At 38.4% G+C, this 23438-nt stretch overlaps 1 protein-coding gene across 1 annotated transcript; it reads left to right on the top strand.

The window, feature by feature from the left end:
• Window positions 1-354: 354 nt before the first annotated feature.
• gabrd (gamma-aminobutyric acid type A receptor subunit delta) lies at window positions 355-22583 on the top strand. The gene is made up of 9 exons (XM_034087516.2): window positions 355-863; window positions 12588-12703; window positions 15462-15529; window positions 16833-17053; window positions 18690-18772; window positions 18975-19112; window positions 19539-19694; window positions 20375-20586; window positions 21607-22583. The coding sequence occupies exons 1-9, from the start codon at window positions 796-798 to the stop codon at window positions 21928-21930; spliced, it is 1386 nt and encodes a 461-aa protein (XP_033943407.1). The 5' UTR covers window positions 355-795; the 3' UTR covers window positions 21931-22583.
• The last annotated feature ends 855 nt before the right edge of the window (window positions 22584-23438 follow it).

The raw sequence follows: 23438 nt of genomic DNA, 5'->3' as shown, positions 1-23438 counted from the left end.
AAAGTAAATATCAGCCGTGGGAGGTTCCAGGGTCCCATTGTAAATTGTTCAATATAATGATAACTCACCAACTTCCGTATCGAAGATAAAATACATTATTTAAAATACATAGGTAAAATGTACTTGAAAGGGCCAAATGAAAACACACCATGTTAACCTTCTTTAATATGGGGAAAGCCCCCAGAGGAACTTCAAGACTTCTGGGTGGCCCGCCTCAACCCACTTGTTGTTTGCTGTTTCCACCAGAGTGAAATACGACATTATTTCAGACATGCTAAAACCTAATGCATGTGAACCAAACGTGTCAAACATTGCATAATCAACGGAAGTCCTATATTCATGATGACATCAGCCGCCTCTCTGTCCAGATTGAATCTGAGGCCAAGCATCGGAGGGAATTGAAAGATTAGTGCGTCTCTCTCTCTTTCTCTCCATCCCTCTCTCGCACACTCTCTCTCAATCTCTCCCTCTCTCTCTCTGCTGGAGGACAGACGGTAGCGGAAGCGTTGGATCGGCTGGTTGTTGCGGTCTGCCCGGGTATCCTCTCCTCTCCCTCGGTGCGCTCTGCTCCTGTGCGCTCCCGGACGCGGAGGAATTGTGTGGAGCATCAAGATGGGGTCATCTTCATCTTCAACTTCAGCAGCATCAGCACAACACTTTACTTTCTTCTCTGCTGCGCCGGATCACGAGGAGAGCGCGCTAAAATAAAACTGGCTTTTTCTCTCTCGACGATTTCTATTCCGGGAAACTTTTAATTGTTTTACTCCCTGAATTATCTATCTCAAAGCTTGCGGAATGGAGATCCCAACTTTCCTGCTGGCGACTATTGCTGTGCTCTTCGTTGGAGGGGATCTTTTCACCTGGTGAGATCACCTTTTGCTTTTTCACTTCTTGCAGATTATGTCGTGCGTAAATGGAGTAATCCAAGAAAAGGAAATACATTGGATATAGTCTACCTTAAATTTAGCCTGATCAGAATAACATATCGATAACATCATTAAATTAACCAAATCTGCTGTACATCACAGGGCAATACAAAACCAAAATCACCTTTATAAAAAATAATACACATATAAATAAAGCTATCTATTGATCTCCTCGCTGCTTCCCACGACTTATTTTACTAATATTAATGTACAGTAAGATTACAGCTTAGTACAGTTGATATACGTGGCTTTACCCTTGTATACTTTTCCACCTGCTGTCTGCTTCTCCCCTGCTTAACCTCCGGGCACATGGTGAAACTATTTGCATAATGCATATGCATAGATAGAGGTGATTTTTGTGTGTGTTTTTATTACTGGAGATGAATGCAAGGTGAGGTGAGTGGGTGCATTACGAGTCCTGTTCGATCAGGGTCAAATAATATAAATATAGGTTGGGCCTAACTGTGGATGCTTACTTAGAAAGAGCAGCCCTTCCGCTATAAACAACACAGAAGCCCTGTTTGGAGATTTGAAGGAACAGATGGAGCGCTGCCATCACACTCCACCTCCTGGTTGGTGCTAAAATGAGTCTTTAAAAATGAATCGATCACATTCAACTGTAAACCTAAAGTGTGGTGAGATTCACTTCCATTTGGTTTCTAAGAAAACCTTACAGTGTCACATCTTAATGTAATCCAACCATGACCTCTGGCTGTCAGTATTATGCATTACCTTCTTACACAGCCTTGCTTGTCTCAGCTGCGTAGAGCAGGTGCATCTAAACCAGACTCTTTTAGTCCTTTAATATATGTTTTCAACAGAGGCCTACAGTACAGTGGAAATGCCCTTTTGTTCATGAGCTTCAATTGTTAGGATAGCCAGCATCCACTGCTGAGCCCACATTTCCCCAAAGCCCATATTCTGGCAAGTGTCTCCACTGAAAAGGTCAAAGGGTTAAGATACTAAAGCTCTGGGTAAAGTTGGAGCAAATCACTTGTATTGTCCCTCTTGGCTGTCCACCAGCAGAGGGAGTAATAGCTATAGTAATTGGATTTCCCTGCCTCTAGTGACGGCTGGTATTATTATTATTATTATTATTTTGTTGCCAGTACAATGCAGAATGAAGGCTTTTTCTTGCACCTCACTATGTGTCAGCTCTCTCCCTCAGAGTCATGTTCTCTCACTCACTCTCACACACACACACACACACACACACACACACACACACACACACACACACACACACACACACGCGCACGCACGCACGCACGCACGCACGCGCGCGCACACACACACACACACACACACACACACACACACACACACACACACACACACACACACACACACACACACACACACACACACACACACACACACACACACACACACACACACACACTGCTGTTTGCCTCTGTTAGTTGAAAGTTGATAACTGCTTCCTTCCCCGCTCTCCGAAACAAAATAACTCCAGTTCTTCATTTTTTACAGCACCTCATTTTTGCATTTCACAAACAAATGTGCCTGGATAAGTTATCCAGGTTTTTTTTCCCATGCTGAAGTGTCACTTACCCTTCGCTTCCCCACACACAATCTGCAAATTGATTGTGTAATATCTGCAGTAGGACACGGGCTTCAAAAATACTGTAACCTAGTAGAGGACAAGTAGAAAACAACACAGACGAGTGTGAGGAATATAGAACATACCAACACATCGTACACAGATTGAATTGGTCTTGGCTACAAACATTCCCAAAAATAAAGAAGAATATCATTGGTTTTCTTCACCTAAGTTAGGATACTAATAAGGGTCTAAGGATTTTTGGTGGCATTTTATATTTGTATTGGCTTTTGGGTCAATGATAAAAAAAATACCATCAACAAATATCAAACAACAAGGATGGGAATGTTCTATGTTTCCTATTGTCGACAAATCCAATGAAATAACCAAAAACCCACAATTCACAGCCGGTTCACATCAATTCAGTTTTTCGGCTTTGTCCGAAAAAGACACATTTCCCTTGAGTTGTTTACAAGTGTTTCACTGTCGGGTCCCCTCTTTCATACTGCCACCTTCTATGCATTGCCATATTTGTGCAATTCCAAAAAACAGTTGGTATATCACAGCCTTTAATAACGTTTAAAAGTTTTATAAAAGGATGTTACAAATCTTTAGTTCCACCTCCGATTAGAAATGTGTTTTTTTGGGGGGGAGCATGTGTTTGGACACCAGCTTTGCAAACTGCTGGTTAGGCGGTTTGAGTCTGTTGCACAGAGATGACCGTAAACAGGCAAGGTGGTTTAAGTGATGAAAACTATTTTCAAACCCAACTTGAGGCTCTTATTTGGAATGAGATATATGCATAATTTAAAGAATGGTCCAAACACCCAAAATACATCAGCATCTCCTGATTTTCCTTTTTGGAAAAATGCTATAATCGCAAAAAGGACTGATTTGAATGTCAATACAGCCTTTTACAAGTGACCAACCCAGTCTCTAAAATCTGCAAACCAATACCATGACTTTGCTCTTTCAAATTGCTGGCCGTTCACCCCTGCAAATAAAACCAATCATTACAAATGAGTCTGGATCGGTGTCACATATATTAAAAGTAGCAAACTGTGGTTAAAAAAACAACTTCTCATATTCTGAATGCTCTGTATCCATGTTCAAAGAACCCTCCTAAAACCTGAATAATAGTCATTTGCATATCCCACATGTCTTCACTCGAAAATCAGGCACAATTGGAAATATCCAAATAGAATATACAGTTCACATCACCCGTAACATTTGGTGTACTGTAAGATTTCTAATTGTAGTGTGCATGTAAGCATTGTCACTGCATGTGGTCCAACGCCCAGTTTACTACGGAATTACTTAACCTCTTTAAAAAACAATGTATGTCTTGATGAGCTTCAGTAGGAACATGCTTGGCTTTGTTGGCTTTATACACAAACATTTAAAAAATAACGTCAGCCTTGCCATTCAATCGCAAAAAAGTGTTGCTGCAGACTGTTCAGTATGTTTGGTACTAAATAACTAATGATGTTACTGCTTTGTTCCATACGGTGCAGGGATTTTAAATGTCATTAATACACCTATGCCTTTGCTGCTATTGGATTTCAAATCTTAAGTTGCGAAAAAGGCCTAGTGGTCAAATAAGTTAAAACAAACCCTAACCCTAATTTCTTACAACTACTCCCTTACAAAACTTATTCCTGACAGCAGGACAGTACAAAAAAATGACCCATTGATGTTGACTACTTATCTCTAGGTGAGCTAACACCTCCTGTAGCATTAGAAGTATTCATATGTGGCATATTTCTAAATAATATGTATTTGTACAATTTCCAGAATCTATTTCACAAAAAAAAGTGAGGCAGGGTATATATACATTCCACAAAAGGTGGTAGTTTTCTGGGGCTCCAGGCAAAATATAGTAAAATTGAAATGAAACTAGGAATGTATCATGCGTAGTGTGCTGTGGGTAAGAAACAGAATGCATACATAGAGAGTGGGAGGAATTGGGGTCAATGGGAGCCCTGCATAAGAGCTGTAGTTGTTGAATGCTAACATTATCAGCCTATTTTATCATCCAGTCCAACAAGAGATACTAATTTATGTTACACCAAATGTGTTTTTAGCTTTTCAGAAAGACATGGGGAAGATTTTAGAGAGTGTTTCGCCAAAACATGGAAGCAATATATGTTGCAGCAGCATTTAATCCCCAACATTCCATGATCTTTCTGGTTAGTCACACTTGTCCTTAACCCTGAACTCGAGTGACACAGTGCTCCTGACCAATCGAGGCTGAGTCGGCAGTTAAATCCCTCCTACTGTCCGGAGAGTACATTTCCCAATAACACCTTGATTTGATCATGTTCTTCTGGCAGCGCCGGGCGGCTCTATAAGCTCTGCTCCTGCAGCAGGGACACTTCACTGCTTCCACTTACAGTAAAGCCTCCTACTCCATTTGAGGGGATGCAGCATAAAACAGTAAATAAAATACTCTATTCCATTATTCTGTGAGCAAAAACAAATTGCTCTCATAATAATCAGAATTTGAAATGTTTGGAATTTGGTTTTGTTTTTTATTACTTAATTTTCATTTGAAGACACTTCTCCAGGATGGTAATCCGACAGAGATCTCAAAGGCATATTGGAGATATACAATTTTGAGAAACTTTCGTTTTGACTCTCATACAGTGAGTACATACAGTATAAAGTGAGTGGCAACCAGAATTCTTTGAAAGCACTTTGGGGTGAATTCACTCCAAAATGTAAAGTGATGTCTAAGACCTGAATTTAACTTAATACAATTAAAAAGTAAAAATCATGAAAAAATGTTTGAGTCTATAATATTGTAGGTCTGTCTTGCATAAAAAGGATAAAAAGGAATAGTAAGAATTTATCACATGAGCTCAGAGTCACTTATTTTCAGTTGATTAAATAACTTGATTATTAAAAAAAATCACACTTTTCACAGAGGCCTTGCCTTAAATACCTCAAAAACATATTGTGTTATGATATTAAGCACCTTTCATGTCCTCTGTGACTGAAGAAGACATGTAATAATTCAAATGTCAGGAAGTTCTTTTTTTATGGTAAAAATGATCTTGCTTGGAGACTGACTTGAACATTAGATCTGTAGCATTTAAAATTGATAAAGAGAAATGATGAAGAGAAACTTGCTTTATTGTAAATATTTCCCCTAAAGGGCTGCATGGTTTGTTGACCTAGGAGTGGGGGCAGGGAGAACCCCCCCTGCTAATTTATCTGTAGGCTCTTCGTGCAAGCTATCTTACTCCTAACGTTTATTGACAACCTCTAGTGGCCGTAGTAATTATGACGGGAGCAAAGGTGTAGGTCAGGCGACGTTATAAAGACTATAGTCCGCATAGGGAAAGGTTGGGATGGATGTATCAAAAAAACACAGGACTTTCACACCGCTGCTAGTCTTGCGTGTCCCTTAAATACGGTGATTCATGTAACACACTTAACTTACCTCAACATTAAGTTACGCAACAAATATTGTTATTTTAACCTAAAACATTTGGTAAATATCATGTTATTTTGTTTTGCGTAAACCTAACCTCGTAGTTTTGTTTCAATTTTACAATGTTAACCACGTGTTAACTGCGACTATTTCACATCGCTAGTAATCTTTCGGATTCTTTCCAAATCCAAGTCCTGTGCACTCATCCACCAACCACCACGATCACTTTAGTAAATGTATTCCACGTGTAATTATGTTATTCTAAAATGTATTTAGCAAATAAATATGCGGTAATAAGCAATACAAGTTAGTTACTTGAGCATCATTTATTTTATTCGAATCACCTTAAATGTGAGGAGTTCCGACAAACACACATTTTTGAAACGTAACTTTTTCCTATTCCTTTTTTCCTATGGCAGAAATAAATATCCATTTCGTAACCCCATATTTTCTTACAACGTTTTCCTTTTTTGCTGCGTACTTCATAATGACAAGGGTGTTGGGAAAATATGCATGTGTAGGGATAACAGATATACTCCCAATCAAAAAAAGACAACAAACAACAGCATGTTAAGCATTACGGTGACTCTTGTGTCCTGAAATGTGTGCTTTGATTAACAACTCTAGGAATAAACAATTTAATAGAAGTATAACGTTAAAGATACATTTTAGGAATCAAATGTTATTAAAAAAAAGCTAAAATATTGTCACTTGTTGGACTCCATACATAAATGACAAATATGTCAAACACTAGAGTACTAATGTAATCCATACAAATGGCGTGCTTGCCGAATGAAAAGCAATCTATTAGTCATTGCTATGTCAGTTATGGCAGCACGCACATTTATCTTTTATTATGATTTTTACAAATGGGTTTTGCAATGCTGCTCACCTCACATCAATGGCAGTAAAACAAATGACACAGTGAGGATCAGGGGACAGGCTCTCAGGTAACTAGCAGTGTCAGTATATAAAACTAATTAAGCTTGTTAGTGCACGCTGCACATTACGTTCCCAAAAGAGACACCATCCATTTGAGAGAGGCTGCTGCTCCTTTTCTCTCCTCTGCCTCCTCTCCCCATCTGTTTAATGTTAGCTCATAAACAGACGGCTGCAGATCCAGGCCTCCAGAGGGACGTTTAATGAAAGTGGAATACAAAAGCAAACGGAGCGTCGGGAAATACACACTCCACTGTTTGTCATGGATGGATGGGTGAGGAAATAGAGAGGTGCAAATGTTTTGTGAATCTCCACAGACACCCTTTGTATGTGTTTTTAGCAGCAAACAGGAACATTTTGTCTACTCCCAGCGAGCTGCATGGGCTTCTTTTTGGCTTCAAAATGCAAAAAAATAAGGTTGAAACATCTTTCTGAAAATCTATTTATTTCTGGAGTCAGATAACATCTTTAAATGGCTATATTTAATGAAAGTAATATTTTTTTACATTTTAACTAAATGTCCAATTTGCTAGTTAGAAGCAATTATTGATTAAAAAATATTCAAGATGTATTAAGTCGATAAAAACGTACACATTACATTGCATTTAGCTGACGCTTTTATCCAAAGCGACTTACAATAAGTACATTCGACCAGGAAGACACAATCTTGAGGAAAACAGAATCATATAAGAACATCAGGTTTCATAGAGCCAAACATTTCAAGTGCTACTCAACTGGCTTTAGATAAGCCAGTCCTTTATTAGTATATAAGTGCTCTGTTAGCAGTTCTGTCTTTTAGAAAATCTTCTAAAGTGACCCACTTCTGATGTGTTTAAAATAAAATGTAGATTAAATATTAGCAAAACATATCAGATTGCATTGACAGAAAATCTAAATCAATCCAACCAAAAAGCTGTTATGCTTCTCTCTGTGACATAAAGACAAATAAAATAATATTTCTGTAATCGGTTGCTATTAATACATGTCATATTGGAAAAATTAGAAGACACAGGCTTTTAAAAGATAAAAAAGGAAAGATTTGTGATACACCTAAAACAAATACTTTCAAATCAAAGCTGACTCGATCACCATGGAAACATGATACAGCAAGCGCCTACAAATGAACATGAAGTTACATAAATCAACCAATACTGTAGGATTTGTCTTGCAAAAGGCCTGTTTGACCTTGGTGTGTTAACACACTTTATGGAGGGAAAGCTCACTATTTCCATATTTAGAAAGTACCAATTAGTGCAGAAATCCAGGAGTCACACAGTGATTAATTAATTCACTCGGTGCTCCCATTTATTTCACACACGACAGTGATTGCCGTACTAAAAATACATCTGCCTGCAAAATGGATTAGCGAAGAAAATGTTAATGACATTGCAGAAATACATTTTTTGCCTGGGTTTCTTTTTGCAACCATTTGTATAGCAGATGATTGTTTCATGTTTTGCTGTGGAGGTCAGTTTTCCGTAGCTGTGGATGTAATGCGTCGCTCTCTAGGAAGTGGACTTTCTCCAAATGTCAGGCTTATTTCAAAGGCCACTGAAAAGCTTTTCATTTGTGTTCAATTATCACACATTTGATCAAGGCCCCCATATTTCCACATCAATGTCACCACCAGCCTTTGTGACTCTAAATGTCAGTGAAACCTTTCATTTTATAAAAAAATTTTAAAGTCAGCTTTTTGTACTCTGACCCAATTTAAACACACATACAGAAAGGGCCACGCTGTGCTACACACAGACATGGTGTCTATCTGCATGTCATCTGTTTACAGGCTCTTTTTCAGAATGCAAAACTGCCACCTGGTGGTTTCTGAGATGAGCTGCTTTTATATCCCACACAGTTCCAGTGTCTGTCAGTCTGGGCTCCGGGCCCTTTAGCAGTCACCCAGGGCCTCTGGGGAGTTTTATTATATGAGGCAATCTTTTTTTTATTTCACTTTTATTTATCTCGTGTGAGGTTAGAGGAAAGAGGAAAGCCTACTGCTTGAATTGAGGTGTGATGGTCCAAAACTAGAGACGGTGATGTAATAAGCTGCTCACTCAAAGACTTGATAAATGTGAATATGTAGTCTATCAGACTATGTTTTTAATGTGGGAAACTACAGGACATGTTTTTCATACCGTGGTCAATTTTAAGAGTTTTAAAGGGGCTTTTTTCTCTAATAACATGTTTTATTTCAGACACATCCACAATATACACTTATGGTTTTATAAAGTAACTGTCTATTTGGGACTTTTTATTTTATCCTAAATTAGTTGATGCTTCATTTGCACATTTAAAACATAACCCGTCTGAATGTAAGTGATGAAATGGGGAAGTTTCATGGTGATATGCATTAGTTCAATTTACCCATCTGTTGTGTCTTTCTCAAAGATAGTTTTATCTTTTTCATATATCCAGTTCAGCACCAGCCTCTCCAGTTTCATTCCTTTCTATTTTCTAAAGATGTTCAGAGAGCGGTGTTGTTATATATAACTCATACCCTGATTATATATTCTTTAAATGGCAGAAATAGATTGTTTTTAAGCTGTTTTCAGAATTTTCTGATTTAAGGATTGATATAAAGAAATATTTATACATGTTATTTCCTCTGTAAAGATCTTTGACACTAATATGTCAACCAAATGGAATTATATTGAGCCTGTCCCTTAAACAAATCAAATACCCCCATTTTTGTCCTGGAAATATATGCAATATAGCAAATTCACATGCCTAATTTGTATATTTAAACATCACATTTCATAAAATGTATCTAACTAAAAGGTTAGTTAAAAATGTTACCGTATTAAAATAAAAAGGTACTGGGGGCACAGCATAATGTTCAGTTCAGTCTCACACTGGGAGAATCAGTTTGGCCTCCATAAGACAAATGCACCCTGGAGAAAAGAATATAAGTATCAATGCCAACCAGGCTTTATCCAATGTGGCTTTTGCATGCTAGTAGGCCTATAGGTAATTTAAAGGATGCAGCTAATGGCTGGAAATGTATTATGAAATTATCACATAATTTGTTCATGTTCATGCTGAAAAAAGTTCAATTCTTCATTGGATTTATGTACATGTACACAGTCAAATCCGGAGTGTTAATTTAACACTCTGTAGATAAGGACCTATGTTCACTGGCTCTCAGTGTTAAAATGTACTCTTTAAGTGTTCAATTAACACTTAAAGGGAGGGATTAACACACTTAAAGAGTCAATTTTAACACTGAGAGCCAGTGAACATATGGTCCTTATCTACAGTGTTAAATTATCACTCCGGATTTTCCTGTGTAGGAGCACATATATAATATTTAATGACTCATAAATGTTTTTAAATAAAGTTCTTATTGACATTAACTAAATACATTTAAACAGAGTAAAAACAGAGGCGGCATGAAAAAGAAAAAAGGGCCAGCTTTATCCCACTTTTATCTCTTTAAATATTAATGTGGTCACATTTACCCTTAGTGTTGTTGTAAGTTTAAGAGACTCCATGCAATTAATTCAATAATGAATAATTTAAAGGATTGGAGCGATTAGGAAAACTTGAATTGTATGTGGCAGAAATATGTAAACATGTTGTAGCTTCTTGAACTAAATGTCCACACATGGCTTTCAACTTTATATTATATCATTTGTGAAATATAATCACTGGAAACATTGTGTTGAGGACAATCACAATTCTATAATTAAAATCATGATTGAATAGTTTGCAATACACCTTATAACAGTGGCGAACCGTGTCTATCACAACTGGACCTTCTGTAGACACACACACCCCCCGCCGCCCCGCCCCCCCTCCGCGGCATTATAATGTCCGTCTTCTCACTGAATTGTCGTCTTGAAAAGGGTACTCACAACAATTCCGCAACAACTTCATCTTCACCAGTTGCACTTGTCATTTCAACGTTAAAAACAATAAAACGACATGAATTGCTTCGTCGCATTCATCTAGATCCTCTGTCTCGAGCCAGTTAACTAGCGGGCCTTCTAGAGTACCCTGGAACCGAGTGAAACTCTGAAAGAATACGCCCATTGGCTACAAATCAATATATGATTGGTTGAACAAACTGTCAATTCCAAACGCTCTCATTCAGTGCAACGGCCAGGGCATTCTATCAAGGATGTAGAATACCTTGGTTGAAGGATATTCTACCCAGAGACCCAGAACAAGATCTGATTGGTTGCTTTATTTTCTAACACAAAACCACTGAAATGCGTAGTGCATGGTCCGAGAAGGACAAACACATCAACGTAACACTGTAATATTACAGATCAACAACACGGATACGATTCTCATTTATTCATTTTATATACATTTTATTACATTTTATTTATATAATTAAATCGATTTTTTGTTTGTTTTATCTGAGTGTTCCAGGGTATTCTCTGAATGCCTTGAAGGCCCTGACGGTTAGCCACTGCCTTATAATTAGATGGAGATTCCTATGTTTAACAGACCACATTTTACAACACTCAAAATCAAAGCTGCACTATTCCAATATCCTGTATGATCATCAGTTAAAAGGACTTGTTGTACAGTGAAAAAGGGGATTATGTAGTGACAAACCTATTGTATGCTATCAGTTAGCTGCTAGCTTGGACAGATATTTCTTTCAAGAGATGATGGAGACCAGGAGAGAGCTAAAGGGAGAGTGAATATCGGACTTACATTTATCAAGAGAACAGGAACAAAAAAAGAAATAAATGTCTATGTTACCATTTGTAGATTAACACTTGACACGTTTGTCCTAACAACTTTACAAGGTGATAATATGTCCTTGTTGTGTTTACAGCTGGTTCTGCTGCCCCCAAGTGGCCAAAAAGGGTAACACTATCTCTGAAGCCCATGTCTGTTATGCATCTTCATGTAGCACTGTTCAATTATAGTTTTAAGCACTAATATTCATAATGCTTTTAGGGCAATATTAATTCATTCAACAATACAAAGCATTTAAATAAGGTCAAGTATCATAATTATTCAGTTTTTTCGGTCATTCAATGACATTTGACTGACTGTATGATCACGTACAGTGTATGATCACGTACAGTGATTTATAACAAGCTTGTAATGTTTCTGCCATATAATTGTATAACTTGACTTATAGCACCTAATCACCACTTATGTAAGATGTAATCACATTACATTGCATAATGATTGTGATCATTATGCGTTTAAAGAGATTATATTATGAGAATGGGAACTATAATACACTGCTACTTAAAAAATGATGAAGTTGTATGTCACTTGACCTTTTAAGTCATTCTAAAATTATTTTCAATGTGTCATGATGATACTGTTATAAAACATTAGGCAAAGTGTTTGGTGGTCAAGAACCACACATAAAAATAAGAGGATTGATTATGTATGCCCGTTTTAGCTATAAATTATATGGCTGTAAATGGAAAGAAAGGCATGCTGTCTCAGTGGTAGGTTCAAGTCTGTGTTGGTATACATACAATTATACAATTAATATTATAACTATATAATTAATTCATTATAGACATTGGCTTCACAAAGTGCTACCTGATGAGGTCATGCAGGTGCAGGAAAAGTGTATTCACAGTGACTTCTAACACTTTTTTCTTTCAGAAGGTAACACTCTCTCACCTTTCAAGGCTTATTTCCCCTGTGTTTGTTCCTTAATGTATCTGAGACTCTCCTGTGGACACATGGCGTGGCCGAACGACCGCTGAAGCCTCCTGTGTTTGCTGTGTGTCTCTTTTAGGGCCATGCTGAGTGACATTGGGGACTATGTAGGTTCAGACATTGAAATATCCTGGTTACCTAATCTGGATGAATTAATGAAGGGCTATGCCAGAAATTTTCGCCCTGGGATAGGAGGTGAGTATGAGATCTACTGCTCGTGGCGTTGGGTTGCATTTCACCCCCTCACATTTACAGCCATCCTTAGCATCCCCCCACCACAAGCTACAGCAACGAGGACATTTCATTTTCTAATTCTATTCACCTGAGAGGTGCCTTTGTTCATTTTATCCCATTAGAACAAAGCCGTATTTACCTCCTGTTAATACCTGCTTTGGAAACACATCTATTCTAAGAGATGCTTTGCTTAAGGGATTATGTGGGACAATGCCCCTCAAGGATGGGTGGTGCAAACAATGAGCACTGCCGACTGATTTTGCTAAGAATGGCTGCAAGATGTGAAACATCCAATGACCACAGCGATAGATTTCTCAATCTCACAGCTTAACTCAGCTGAGCAAAAGGTGAAAATGTGGAGAACTACACGCCGCCCAGAGCTCCACACAGACCATCATTACACAGCATCATGTGGTGACTGCATTACTATTGGTGTGACATCTTAATGCGCTGAGAGCTGTTTGTGAACACTAAGGAATCATGTGTGTTATTGGGAGAGATTACCGTCATTCAACAGACATCCTATAGACCTTTAGTATGGTTTGTGTCATTAGACAGTAAATATCAAACTAACACAGATGCTGTATATAAAAAGGATTCATAGGCATGTTTTGCATCCGGAAAATAAGATAAGATTCACAAATATGACTCCACATGAAGTAAAAATAATATTAAAAAAAATATATATATTATTTTTATTATTTTTATTAATTATATATGTATTATTATTAATTACATTTATTTACATTAAAACAATTGAGTTTGCAGATACTTTTGTCCAAATCGACATTGTTAAATCAAATGGCATGCCTCCTAAACAAACACAACAAGTCAGTGGTTCTGGTTCGCGGATTTTTTTTTTTTGGGGGGAAAAGTCAACATTTTATTTTGAAGGCCCGATTTTCTGACGCTGTGCATGCAGTAGGCGTTGGACTTTAAGTACCGGAGACCATAAACAGTTTTGAAAACTTCTGTCACGTAGTGATGATCTTCCTAATAAAACATCTTTGCTGATGGTTTTTCAGTCTTCTGGCCAATCAGAATCAAGATTGTTGCCGGAAGTCCCCACGGAGAATAACTTTGCGGTAGAATTACTCCTTATACATCCATGGGTACAACTTCAGATACAAATGGACACCTAATGAAATATGACCCCCGGTTTGATGATTGACAGGTCGCAGAACAATGGGGGCTATCTACCCTTACCCACAAAGTAATTCACACAGACAAGTTCAGCTGTCAGAACAAAGTGAAAAACAAACAATGGCATAAAATATTATTAATATGTCGGGTAGTAATATATTTATTTATTTTCTACTCAGAGAGTACCAGAATACGTAGTTTACATGTTAGTATTTCTAAAAATCTCCTGGGGGAGAATCCCCCAAGAACCCCCTTCTGGGGTTGGGTTTTCAGCATGTCAAGCTTTTATGTGATACAGTTTAGCTTTTATTCCATCATCTCCTTTATATATACAGTCTATGATCATCTCATTAAAACTTTTTTTAAAGCATACTTTAGTTCTGTGAAGGGATATGAGGGATAGTATGCACTGTACTTCACTTTAATTAATATTGTATGCTGAAAAGTGTATATATTACAGCACGATTTTTTGTTGAATAGATTTGAGTGGTTCACAATGTTGGGTCCCGAGGCCTGACCAGTTGAGAACCACTGAGTTAAACAATATATAAAATGTTGACCTCTCTTGGCCACCGTATCAGTAGCAGAATTTCCAGAGTTAAAAACCTACTTGTGCTTTTTCAAGGCACTTAAAACATCTGTGAATCTCATTGTATATCTGTAATATTCATATTATTTCTTCCAAGCTTTATGACACAAAACTAATGACACATTAACATAAATATAACAGCATTGCTATGGTAGGATTGTTCTATTTAACTACATATACATTTGTATAGTATATATATGTATATTACAAATGTATTATTAATGTGTGCAGAGCCACTGGAAGACAAAACAAGCTTACATCATGTTACACCCTCTAAACTCGCTCCTGGTGACCTTGGCATGTAATTACCATGCCATTGTAAATCACCGCACACTATACATTTGATCCAGTTCATGGCCAATAGAGAACGATTTGCTAGAAATTGTTATGGGAAGGTGTTGAATGGTGGGGAATGGTAATGTGTGATTCCTTAATGTTCAGTATAAATAGCCTTTCTGTTCTGCATCAGTGCGCTCCCCTGTAGTTTCTGCCCTCTAGCATCCGATCACAGAGACACACTCCATGCTAATCATATGGCAAACTGTTGAGTGGAAATGTGTGTGTGTGTGTGTGTGTGTGTGTGTGTGTGTGTGTGTGTGTGTGTGTGTGTGTGTGTGTGTGTGTGTGTGTGTGTGTGTGTGTGTGTGCGTGCGTGCGTGTGTGTGTGTGTGTGTGTGTGTGTGTGTGTGCAAATGTTGGCAGCAGCTCACTTAGTGTGAGTCCACGAAAACCCAGCGCTGTTTATGAATGCCCATAGTGTGATGTGCCACTTAGGATGGTTAAACTGGATAATGCTTAATCTCCATGCACTGTAGGAGTGTTTGAGACGTGGGAGGATGGTAGGTGGGAGGGAAAAAGATGGGTGATGGAGCTAGGTTGGAAGGGATTGCTGGGTTTAGAATGAGCCGAGAAGGTGTGTGTGTGTGTGTGTGAGTTTGTGTCTGGGCATAGGGTTTGCTTTCTTTTTCTGACTTTTCCACCTCGCAGGTCCACCAGTCAACGTGGCCATGGCCATCGAAGTGGCCAGCATCGACCACATCTCCGAAGCCAACATGGTAGAGTATACAGTCACTTTAACACTTTCTTCCACACTAAGATTGTCTATCATCCCTTAAATTCACTATTGCGGCAAAGATCAAAGATTCGCTATTTGCATAATCCTGATTTATCCCACTGGAGGGTTTGGAAGTACTCAAAGTAAGCGTGTGTGACACGTTGGCTGAGTTGTTGGATCATTTCATACTTTCAGGGATTCTGTGGTGAGAACTAAATATAGTGGGGGGATGCAAAACTGATGTTTTTCCAAACAAGTTAATATTTTCCTTGCTTCAGAAGTTGAAAATTCAACTATAAGTGTTCAAATAAAGGTGCATGAAAAGCACACCACAGGGATTCTCACAGAAAGATGTGAATAGGTTGAATACAAGAGTAGAAATTAAACTAGGATCTACATTTTGGTCAGTTATTACCATTTATCATTCTTCCTATTGAAGTTAAATACTATGAACAAGTAGATTATTTCCGACAGTATCAATATGTTTGATTTGAGCAAAGGACTAATAGTTATAGCAGTTGCAAATGTGCATATAATAATAATACATTTAATTTATATAGCGCTTCTCATCTTCCAAGACAAATCTCGAAGCGCTTCACAACAAAGGACACTGATAAAATTAGTTAATTAATTAATTAAAAAAAATTAAATACAAATTAAAAAAAGGTCCGAGATAGCATATCTCCTTCTAAATCACAACTTGTTCCTATGAAAACACTTTAAAAAATAACTAAATTAAATAAGAAATGCTGTTCTACAGTAAGATTTGACACATTATACAGTAGTCACTTAACTTTACATACACTGAATTGAGTGGTAGTTTAACATGAACATTTAGTAATTAAAGGAGTTCTCCAACAATTAAACTTTACAGTTCCATTAAGTTTGTTGACATGTGATTGATGGTTTAAAAAAGTGAATGGTCGAAATTGACGCATCTGAAGTAGAAAAATCCAGACTTTAATGGGTTAAGCTCCAAAAACACAGAATACTAGAGATCCCAAAAGGCATTTTAACTTTAAAGAGTTGACAAAGGTAGTATTTCTCACAACCTTTAAATTATCTTCATGTTTTATTAATATAGGTTGAGTTATCTGTATTTAATTCTATAATTGTAGACTTTACTCAATCTAATATTAAACCACACAATTTGCATTGAATTTTGTTTAAAAAAGATTCTTGATGTAAAGTTAGTTTCCTTCTTTCTAATACTGAAACTAGTATTAGAAAGAATGTCTTCCGATACTGATGACTCAGCCTATATGTTTGTGTCTGTGTGTTTGAATTTGTATTGTTCATGCCAGGATTACACCATGACCGTGTACCTGCGGCAGAGCTGGAAAGACGACCGCCTGTCCTACAATCACACCAACAAGACGCTGGGTTTGGACAGTCGATTTGTGGACAAGCTGTGGCTACCCGACACCTTCATCGTCAACGCCAAATCTGCTTGGTTCCACGATGTCACGGTGGAGAACAAGCTGATCCGCCTGCAGCCAAATGGAGTCATTCTATACAGCAGCCGGTATGAGAACACTGAGTATTGTCTTTGCTTCTCACACTCAGACAGTCAGACAACACAACAAGGGGGGCGGAAAGCACTTTATCTATCCATGATGTGGATCTTTGTATTTGTATGTAAGAAAGTCCATGCTTATTTTATTTTTCTTCAAAGCCGTCAAAACCTTAGACATTTGAGAGCAAAGGCATTTCTTATTTGCAATTTTTGGGTTTGAAAATCCCTCATGATCCATACCATGATCTGAAAGTAAATATCTTCTCTGAGGTGACTTCAGAAGCCTTAAAAAAAGTGGGATATGTTCTGATGTGACTGTACAAAGAGACGTCGGATGAGGGGGAATATGGAAAGGTGAAGGTAAAATGGATCAAGGTGAATCTTCACAGAAGCTAAAGTGGTACTGTCAGTATGTCTGCAGAATCCATGACATGTTAAACAAAACCATTCGACAGCTATAAAAATAAAAACACTCCGATAGAAATGACAAACTATATGCTCTTTGTCACTGCTTTTACAAATATCCCTTATATGTGTTTTTATCTGCCGTCTCTATTGGCAGAATGATATTGTTTGTCAGTGCCTCCGAAAACTGCTATAAATAACAAAAAGTTTTCTGTTGTTTTGCTGGCAAGTGAACATTTTCACACAGGCTGCTATAATCAATACTTCTATCTCAACAATGAATTTAATGAGTAATGTAGAGGTGACCCTGAATAGTCAACTATGAGTTGATCTAAGGAGCTTTATTAACAGTCAATCCCACAGTTAAATCGTTGTAGTAGAGGTTGCAAATTCTGCTTCTGAAACAAAGGATCATTCAATTTGGGCTATATGGGGGAGTTGAATGAATGACTTGCTTAGAATTGTTTGGTTTCCTCCAATAAATCATGATACAAAACCTACAGCCGCAGAAGAATCTTGGTGATAGCCTCAGAAATGCAAAAACAAACAAACATGAGGCTACAATGGAATTATAGCTGAAAGTTCAAATTACAAGCAAGCTAACAAACCGTGTTCTGTCCAATGAGAACAAAACACATGATTCGACAATCAGTCAACAATACGCAAGACTAATCTGATTGGATACCAAACAAACCCATAAAGATGTATCACCCACCTCTTCAGTTCCCCTTAGCTCTTGGGAGCCTTTTATAGTCAAACATAAAGTAAGCTTTATTTCCAAATATTTTCTCAGAAGTTGGTGGAAACCAAACACAGGAGATAACAGGAGAATATCGGAATTGCATCTGCCAGTTGGCCAAAAACATGACTCCAAGTGAATGTTAAAGGTTGTCTGTTTCTGCAACATGAATTAGTACTTCCTGTTTTTATATATGCACAATTTACTTGATATGTCCATATTGTAGTTATAGATTATTTTCACTTTCCCAAAGTTGCCAAAGAAAATCATCAAATGTAGCTCAAAGTATTGGGTCTTTCTGTATCTTTCTCTTATTAAACAACTTCTTCTTCCTCATTATTTACGGTAACAAGAGGATGGCGATGTCTCTAGAAAGATACCAGGTCTGAGAAGTTGTAAGCATGTGAATGATAACCAGGAGTTCTTAGTAAAACATGTTGGTCAGTAGATTTGTAAAGAATCAACAATATAGGTCGATTAATTGGGCTGTTTTGTTCCTAGAATCACTTCAACGGTGGCCTGTGACATGGACCTGACCAAGTATCCTATGGATGAACAGGAGTGTATGCTGGACCTGGAAAGCTGTAAGTGGTAACATCTTTTCCCTCCTTTACACATTCACGAACAACTATGCTCTCAGGATTCCTTTTGACGTGTTCATGCCTAAGTGAAGTGACACCAAAGAAAGGTTACAATGTTACAAGCTTTCTCCATTACCGCTACAACCCTCACATAACCGCATCTTTGGACAGATAAAATGTCTTGACATCAGTTCTTTATTTCTAGATGGCTACTCCTCAGAGGACATTGTGTACCACTGGTCGGACAGTCAGAAGCACATCCACGGCCTGGACAAACTAGAGCTCTCCCAGTTCACCATTACAGACTATCGGTTTGTCACTGAGATGATGAACTTCAAATCTGGTTAGCATCCATCATGTTTTTTAAGGTTTTCCTTCCCGTAGAGCTGGTTTGCAAGCCCTCTGCATGTGAGGGAATGTTCTATGAATAATGTACGATTTTGAGTTTCGGACTTGGCTTGGATCTTGTGTTACTGTAGAAGACTTCTTGATTTTTCTTTTTATTCAAGAACTTCTGTGGTTATATTCTATGCATAGAAGGAATGTATGAAGCCAGGCTTGCTGCTGAGCCAGGCAGGAGGTTTAGGAGATGATAGGAGTTGCTGCTGGGAAAATGTAGCTTGCAATATTTCCTAATGCCTCTCATCTTGCCGTTTTTCAACTAGTCTGTGCCCCTTGGTCTGTGAAGAACAATTGGATATTTTCATAATGGATAATAAGCTTCTTCAGGAAAGCCGTTAAACACAGTGTCTGTTTTCTGTCTTCCCAGCGGGACGATTCCCAAGGCTCAGCCTTCGCTTCGAGCTGAGGCGTAACCGAGGCGTCTACATCATACAGTCATACATGCCATCCATATTGCTGGTCGCCATGTCCTGGGTGTCCTTTTGGATCAGCCAAACGGCAGTCCCTGCTCGTGTGTCCTTGGGTTGGTATTAGTTTGATTGTGTTTACGTTTAAGATTACATTTTAAAAAGTGGAACCTCAAAATGGCTGTTTATTCATCTGTAGAAACGTGCAGAGCTTCAGACCGTTCTTTAACAAGAGTTAACTTAAAAAGATTGTGCATTTTCAGGTTAATATTTTTATTTTTTGCTTCTACTGTGACCTTTTTTAATGATTTAATGTTCAAAATTGTTCCTAATTTTCATTGCAGACTGACAGTTAGATAATGAGAGTTTTTGTGTAAAAGTCCTGAAAATGGCACAAGCTCATTAAATGTCCCAGGTGGAAAAAATTAATCCTGTAAGTAGCACAATATCCTCAATAATATGTATGGCAATAGGCCCATTAGATATTGATTAGTTATGTGTAGAAGTGAATATTTAAGATTGATACCTGGCCAGAAGTGTCACCAAGGCTGCAAGCATCAAAAACCGTTAGTGCTATTCCCTTCCAGTATTGTGAACACAATGTATTTTTCCTCTTGAAAATGATGAATATCAATAATGAAATGTAGCAGAAGACAGAATATTGGCTCTCTGTTCACAGCCTGTGTGTTCTGTTAATGATACTCGGCTTTCTACAGCTATACTTAGGCAGTGTTGCTAGCATGGCAAAAAACCAACAGCATCCTAATCTGTACTTTACATCTGGATCTTTCCACAGGGATTACGACTGTTCTCACTATGACCACCCTGATGGTAAGCGCCCGCTCCTCCCTTCCTAGAGCGTCGGCCATCAAGGCATTGGACGTCTACTTCTGGATCTGTTACGTGTTTGTGTTCGCGGCACTCATCGAGTACGCCTTCGCTCACTACAACGCTGACTACAGACTCAAAGAGAAGGCCAAGGTGAAGGCCAACAAGCTAAGCTCCGAGGTGAGGAAATCTTTCCCATCATGTACTCCCATCAGCAAGTAACAACGTATGGGGGGGGGGGGGGTTGTAGTGAGTAATGAGCGTGCCTTTCATACATAGACCTGGGCCGGGCTTCCCACTCCTGTGCATCCATCCTACTGACCTTCAGCACGACAATGAATCTCTATAGAGCATAATGGGGGAAATGGAAGACTTCCCTTCAGGGAGTATTAGTGATTCTCATCATACTGTGTGTTCGTTTTGCGGTTTATATAAATCATGCTGAGATACACCATCAGATATGTTGACTCTTTGTATATTGAATGTCCAAATGGAATAAAAGAAATACCACAAGACAGGGTATCACAGAAAAAGATGAGTGAAGTGAGTCACATTAAACCTCACCGTGATGTGATTACAAATGTGTGGGGACCCAGCATGCATTGTCAAAGTGAGTACAGCTGCAATGACTGTAAAAAGCTACCAAAGCAGCTACAGTCTACCTAAAAAGAACACGTTAAAGAACATCGTTTCTTTAATAACGACTCAAATACTAGCCAATGTGTTGTGTGACAGGAGGTGTTCTTTGCTGTTCTTGATTGTTGATTCATTATCATTATATCTAAAGTAGATGGGGCTAAAGTTTTATTTGACTAAAATCCAAAAGATGATGTAAAAAAATCCCAAGTATTTCTATAATAAAGTGAAAGGAGTGTAAACAGATAAACATGCTAAACATTCAAGGTGTTTAATCAAGAAGTGTTTCACTGTTAGATCTATTGGGATTTTTTATGAAGAAATTGTTGAAGGTGCAATATTCAAATTGCGTAAACATGCATTTTTAAAACATCATTCCATCTCTTTTTGTCTTTTAGTATTTCCTTCCCTTATTTTTTTGCCAGTTTTTCTGGATTCTAGACTACTATTACACTAGATGACTGATTTTGCAGGATTTGACTACATTTGCTGCTGATTGACTGAAAGCTGCCTGTAAAGCCCCAGAAAGTGCTGACACGCCTCTCTCTCTTTGCCTCCATACAGTCCATTGTGAAGAACGGCAAACAGGCCATGGTTCTGTTTTCCCTGTCGGTCACCGGAATGAACCAGGGCGTGATGATTTCCAACCGCCACGGGCGGCCCAAGCGCTCCAGCAGTGAAATCCCCAGGGAGGGCGGCAGCGAGGAGTCCGAGCCCAGGAGGAGAAGATCCCGGCAGACGGAGGAGAGCATGGAGGACAAGAAGTGCTGTTCCAAGTGTGTCTGCAAGCCCATTGATGCCGACACCATCGACATCTACGCCAGGGCCGTGTTCCCTTTCACTTTCGCCGTGGTGAACGTGATCTACTGGGTGGCGTACACCATGTGAAGAGAGCTGGTCCGTGCCAATGGCTGCCATCCAGGGCTGTATATAAGAAACTGCTGGAGTCTCGTCACTTCAATGCTGGTGCAGCCCAAATATACTGCAGGCCTCAGTAAAAATAGTACACGGTCTCTGAATATGGAAATACGGTAATTAATGGAACTAGTTCAGAGTATAAAAAGTGTTAGCAGGACTATATTTATTTAAATACAAACAGAAATGTGCTGTATAAAGGCAAAGGACTGTATTGCCTGCACAGTTACAGTTTAGCCAATTTCCACACGTCATCCTGTTATAAGAATGTAACACAGGACTAAACATCTACCTGCAGTACTGACCACAAGCTCACATCTCGCCAACACCAAATAGCTCAACAAACCCAAAGCAACAATCTGGAGTGAACCGCCTGTTATCTTGAGAAAAAAAGAAGCAAAAGCGCCGCCCAAACTAGAGATGAGGTGTACTACTATCCTGCATGGCTGATAACTCACTCACCCTCTTCCCGCGCCATCGCCACCCCCTCTCTTCCTCTCTCTTCTTCGGTCCTCCGCCCATTTTGTTTTCAATTCATTTTTCGTACAGGACACCGTCTGCGGGGTCTTATCTCCTTCTGCCAGTTCTGCCTGTTTCCTCGCCATTAAAGGACTTGCTTCACTACAGTTCCTGTGTGTGTCTGAGTGTGTGTGTCTCTCTCCCCTGGCTTCAAACGGTCACTTTAACCTTGAAATACAAACGCTGAAATCCCCTCTGGCGGCAGCAAACGTGTCAATGCAAAATATTAGGATATTATTTCAAAAAGAAGGTTGTCTAAAAGCTATAATTTAATGGATTATGAATTATTGAATTGTCCAACTGTCAGAGGTCAAGAATCGTGTTCTATGAATAAATGCATACTTTTGTGTGTCCTTTTTTTGAACACCCAAATTGATTTTCAGGAAGGTTAGGCATGAGAGAGCATTGCTTACCCTTTGAAATAATGACCTAGTTTCCTTATTAGATTCAGCATCAAAGCATTGCCTATGATAATCTTTTTAACCTCAGGTGTCTTGTCTTAGCACATTCAAATGTTATCTTTTGAGGTTTAGCAAATATTATTAGAAAATAAATAAGAAAACGTTGTATAATTCATTTAAAGCAGGGGTGTCCAAACTTTTTTCACCGAGGGCCACATACAGAAAAACATACGAAGGGCTGGGCCACTCACTAGAGGTGCAGGTATATTCCCTGATAAGTTAAGTTATAAGTCAACAAAATAAATCAAATGTAGGTAAATTATGCTTAATACTTGAAAATGCTGTAATACGGCCTACTGTATACATCACAGCTCTCCATAGGGTTTCATTTATCTTGTTAGCAGCTCATTCCTTAAAACAGAAGCTTCAGATTGATTATAATAAGAGGAAATAGGAAGGGTTTATTTCAAGCGTGTTATGAAAATAAGTTACTGGGCTTTTTTCATATCAAGTTAGATTTGATAGAAAATGTTCATGGTAAACATTGAGTCAATTTGAGTC

This window comes from Pseudochaenichthys georgianus, chromosome 7, assembly GCF_902827115.2.
Source record: "Pseudochaenichthys georgianus chromosome 7, fPseGeo1.2, whole genome shotgun sequence".
NCBI classification, from domain to species: Eukaryota; Metazoa; Chordata; class Actinopteri; order Perciformes; family Channichthyidae; genus Pseudochaenichthys; species Pseudochaenichthys georgianus.
The sequence above is the reverse complement of the archived record's forward strand: the minus strand, read 5'-3'. Positions and strand labels throughout refer to the sequence as shown.